Source organism: Sciurus carolinensis, chromosome 9 (genome assembly GCF_902686445.1).
Source record: "Sciurus carolinensis chromosome 9, mSciCar1.2, whole genome shotgun sequence".
NCBI lineage: Eukaryota > Metazoa > Chordata > Mammalia > Rodentia > Sciuridae > Sciurus > Sciurus carolinensis.
The window spans coordinates 127,953,389-127,958,851 of NC_062221.1; the positions used below are offsets into that span (position 1 = coordinate 127,953,389).

The following is a 5,463-nucleotide window of genomic DNA, read 5'->3' on the forward strand; positions in this document are numbered from 1 at the left end:
TAGTGCTAGGTCTGCTGTGCATCCGGAGGCTGCCTGCACTACTACTAAACACCTCCAGCCCCCAGTGTCAAACCGAATTTTAGGAAGCTTTGACCTGAAATATTGTACAAGACACTCTTCTGTTATCTCCTAGGAGGTCCTGTCAACCTAAATGACACAGAGAGATTCTCCAATGTATAATGAATGATATTTATTTGGAATAGCGGAGAAGTAAACTATGTGCATACTGAAAGAAGTTGAGGCAAGGGGAAGTTTGTAAGAGCAAAAAGAGGAAATTTATATATAAACTCCTTATAAACAAAGTTTATTCATTTTGGAGACTTGAGGAGGCAGGAGTTGATGTCAGTTCACAGGTAGAGGTGCTGTTGCTGTGTGTAGATGCTCTCTCCAAAGCACCCTGAATTGTTGTAGTCTTAAAAAGTGTTGAGTATAAATTTAGTTACAGAAGTCTGTGCATAAAGGCATGTGGGAGGCATGCCAAGAACAAGGTGCTTGTAGAAGGAGAAGGACTCTCTCATGCGATGTGTAGAAAGTCCTTGAAACAGTATTTATCTCAGACAAGCAGGCATAAACACACTCCTGGTTCTAATTTTGCTGGACTGGACAAGGATGATTTTATTATGGTGTAAGTAACTTCCATAGTTTCTACAATTCAAGGCCTATAGTCATTTACTGCAGATTCTTACACAAATAGCCTCATGGCTTTAGGATTGGGTGGGGAGGTGAATGTGACACATGGCTGAGATGTACATCATGTTAGGCTTGGAGCACTGACTGAGAAGAAAGAACAGAGAATGTTACAGATGTGACATTCCAGATAACAAATGAAAAGTTGAAAGAAGCTTTTCTGTGTCATCAAAAATGATTTAAGTAATTTTTGATACACAATTTCTAGAGGAAAAATTAAATTATATTTCTACACTTTCTACCGAAAACCATGCTGATGAAATTGTGATCACATACAATGGCTATCAAAGATTGCAGCTATAAGATGTAGGGAAAAGGTTATAGATGATGATGATGATATTACTGTTGTGATTGGTACTTATGTGATTCTTATATAACTTCATATAACAATATTGTTTTATTTAACTAATGTAATATGTATAATGTTATATTATTTTCTTAACGAGGACTCCCAGAATTATATTCTTCGAGACCTGCAAACTCTGGTCCACCTCCAGTAGAAAACTGGGACAGAATCATGCACCACATGTAGGAGGAGAAAAGAAAACAGTAGAAGTAGGTACGATCATGGAAACGCTCCGAAGGCATTTAAAGATTTCACGTGAGGTTTAAAGATGTGGGGGATGGGTTGGGGTGTTGGTCCCAGTAGAATTCACAAATAAAGAGTATCATAGGGAATCATGAATTTAAGTTTATTCTCAAACAGTATTGATGTGATTGAATCAAGAGGGAAGTAGAAGGAAATCCTAGCAACTCTGCTACTCCTGCTGCCTCTGTCAATTTTCCACCCAATCTCAGTTGTGTCTGAGACAACGTTTCCATACATGGGTTGATTAGGGTCTCTTCTTGTTTTTGTCTTGATCTTATTTCTCAAAGCACCAAATGTTTTCTGCGTGTTTGTTCAGGATTCTGTCCACTCATGGTCATCTCTTAATTCCTTTGACTTAATTGTATATGGCTCCCGTGGACTGAACATAGCAAGCACTGATGATTACTTACTTACATAGTAATTACATTGATAATTGCTAATAACTGCAAGTCCCCACCCTAGGAAGAAAGAATTTCCCCACCAAAATAGGAGGAGTTGTACAAGTCATGGTCAGAGAAAATAAGAGGGGCTTTCCTGGCAGTGGTGGAATAGGCATTAATTAGACACAGTCACAGCATTTGTTATACAAATGAACTTCATTGACTCAGAGCTATAAAACCAAAAGGAGCTCACTCATAAAGTAAGATGAAGGGACTTCGTTAACTGCAGTCACAGAGAAGATTACTGAGTTACATGTATTCAAATGGGGGATTCCAAATAGGGAGAAGATGATCCTGTAAGGTCCCACACCCATCACCCAGAGTATATAAATATCCCAGTTCAGGAGTGATATTCAAACTCAGAATCTTCTCGGTTGCACTCGGCTGAACTCACACCTACACTCAACATGTCTTCTGGCTGCTGCTCTGGGAACGTCTCCTCCCGCTCCTTTGGGGGCTGCCTGCCCTACTCAGGCCTTTCCTGTGGCTCTTCCTCCAACAGAAACCTGGTCTACAGCACTAACCTCTGCTCTCCCAGCACCTGCCAGCTGGGAACCTCTCACTACAGGGGCTGTCAGGAGACCTTCTACAGGCCCTCCAGATGCCAGACGTCCTGTGTGGTGTCCAGGCCCTGCCAGCCTTCCTGCTACCGCCCAAGGACCACCACACTCTGCAGTCCCTGCCCGACCACTTATGCTGGATCTGTGGGATCTGTGTCCAGTAGCTGTTGCTCCCAGGGTTATGGATCAAGAAGCTGTGGATCCAGTGGCTTTAGACAGCTGGGTTGCAGAGTCGGAGGCTTTCCTTCCCTGGGCTATGGGTCCAGGCTCTGCCGTCCATCCTGTGTGACTTCCAGACCTTGCCAGTCTTCTTGCTACAGACCAACCTGCGGATCTGGATGTGGGTTCTACTGAACATCTTTCTAAGTTTGTAATCTTATGAACGAAGGTCACCAGTGCCTCCTCTCCCAACCTTTATTGTCTTCATTATATACAAGAAGAATTGCCCTCTTGTTCTCTGATTGCTGATTTCTTGCCTTGTCTGGGACTAGTTAATAGCTGATAGACTTCATCCGAAAAACTCTGTAATTAGCATACTAACTTCAAAATAAAGTCTAAAATCTGCATTAGAGATGGGATTTATACTATTGGATTTTCTTTCAAAATTTCATAAAAATTCAAACTTTAATAAATGCATTGATTCTAATGTGGAGCTATGTGTTTTTTTTAAGTTTCTTACTAACTTAGGTATTGGTTGTGCAGTATTAAGGGGATTACTAATAAGTAATCAATCTGCATGAATAGGATTAAAAACCTATGAACTTGGAGATTTAAATGAATTTTGGGGACATCAGATTTTTTAACTTAAACTATAGGAAGTGTTAATATATCATTTGAATATATAGTGTTTTTGTAATTAATGTATTATAATAAGAATTAGACTGATTTTTTTCTAAAAGGTGAATCCTGATGTCTTTGTTAAGAATAAATTAGTTTTGACAGTTCCATAAGGAATGCAAAGATTAAAAAAGACAATATTTAGATCCATATGATTATGGTTACAGTGAAAGAATAAATGAACTGGAGAAAAATAGAAGATTATAATCTATGAATTTTATATAGTTTTCCTTAAAATCATCTGATATTTATTTGTTAAAGTGACAAAATATTTGCATCTTATTGAAGAATATTCAAAATATAATTAAGGAACCTAAGTATATATAATAAGAAAAGCCACAAAACTTCAGTGAAGGATCAAGATCATAGAGTTTAGAGTTCACCTTGGTTTTTTTAATAAATTCATTTTTAATAGATATATAATCATTTCATATATTAATGGGTGTAGTGGTCCGTTTCCACTGTTGTGATAAAAGACCTGAGGAAATCAATTTAGAGAATGAAAGACTTATTTTGATTCATTGTTTAGGAAGTTTAAATCCATGGTTATTGGACCCCAAAACTGTAGGCCCGTGATGAGGTAGTAATGTCATGGCAGAGTGGGTACTGGAGCAAAAATGTTCACCTCATGGTAGCCAGAAACCAGAGAGAGAAAGAGAACAGAGGATCCAGAGAAATAATATACCTTCAAATGCCAGCCCCTAGTGACCCTCGTCTTTCCGCTAGACCTTAGCTCTGAAGTTTCCACCACCTTCCAACAGTGTTACCTGATGGGAACCAAATCTTGAACATATGAGTTTTGGGGAACTTTCCAGATCCAAACTATAACATTCTGCTCCTGGTCCACAAAAATTCATGAACAATAGTCTCAAAAATTCCAAATCCTCCTGGACTTAAAACAGTTCTCAGATAAGAGCCCCTATTACAGAAAAAAGACAAGGTACATAGTCCCAATGTAAAATGGGACTATGGTGTGACAGGCATAGGGTAGACATTCCCATTCCAAAAGGGAGAACTGGAGGCAGGAAAAGGGATGGTGATACCTCTGTTTATCTGTGACAAGTTCTGCTTCCTCAGATGTCGAAGTATAACACTGGAGAAGCATGTTGAGGCAAGCAGGTGAAGCAGGTTTTATTTAAAGGTAGTAACACAGACTTCTCCCAGGAGGGAGAAGGAGGCCATGGCTGGTATTCGGAATCCCAGGAAGTGAGAGCACACTGCATCTTTTATAGATAAGAGTCTCTTGCTGTCTCCCCCATTTATCTCTCTCCTTCCTGCCAATGTGCCTAGGCCCAGGAGATGGTGGTGAGATGACAAAAAGGTGACAAGCAGATGGGCAGGGGGAGGGCCACAGTGGGGAGGGCCAAATGGAGTGAGTCAGGCAGGTAGGGGCCCAGGGGGCCTTACTTAGCAATTCTCTGCCTGCAGCCTTTTGGGTGGGGTAGTATAAGCAGGTAAAATTGGTGATCAAAAGGGCTCTGGAGACACGGACATTCCAATGTCCCAGGGGCGGTCTCCAACTTCCCAGACTCAGATGACCTCCATTCCTCAATTTGACCAGATTCCCTATTCTACACTAACTGCCTGTCTACCATTCTGGCTTCAATGGGATCAAACCAAGATTGAAACCCAGTGATTCAAACATTACATACTGAAGTGAATCCTGAGAAAACAACTTCCTAGGCAGCCTTGTAGGAGCAGGTTACAGCTTGTACACCCTGGAACCTGAGACAGGTGGGGTTGGCCAAATCCTGAGATGCTCTTGAGTTATCTCTCCTATTGTCTCTTATTGTCAAAAGCAGTACTTGGCTGCTTTTGAATGGAGTGAACCTGTTCAGTAACCATACCTTTCTAAGCCCTAACTTTACACTGCTTCTTTTCTGGCCAACCTGCCAGTTTTTCACATCTCTCTGCTCTGCTCTCTGCTCTTGATTCTCACAATAAAACTGGCTAACAGCAACTAGAATTACCCATGCCACTGCCTGGCTGCTTTGCTGCCTGCAATTTTATCTATCAGATTAATTGGTTCATCACCTTTAAACTCAACTTCATACAAAGTCTTAGCATATAGACGACTGTGAACAAATTTTTAGCCAGAATGTAACATGAATGGGCCCCAGTCCAATTCCAAAGAGAGTTCTCATTTCCATGTGAAACTCCATGAACACAGTCTTTGCTGTTTGCATTCTAATCAGCATTTAACCCTCTAAATTCATACCAGAATTGCCCATTATCCTCCTCTTATAGCATTCTAGGGGTCCTCTTGTTCACATATCCAAACATCCCTAAATTCCTTCCATAAACCAATCCAAATGTTTCTGAACCATTTTGTTGAGTACAGTCATAGGCA

At 40.5% G+C, this 5,463-nt stretch overlaps 1 protein-coding gene across 1 annotated transcript; it reads left to right on the forward strand.

The window, feature by feature from the left end:
* The first annotated feature begins 2,123 nt into the window (after positions 1-2,123).
* LOC124993333 (keratin-associated protein 23-1) lies at positions 2,124-2,523 on the forward strand. Its single transcript, XM_047565107.1, is given in 2 exon segments — positions 2,124-2,235; positions 2,238-2,523. Coding segments are annotated over 2 exon segments (315 nt in total). The 3' UTR covers positions 2,441-2,523.
* The last annotated feature ends 2,940 nt before the right edge of the window (positions 2,524-5,463 follow it).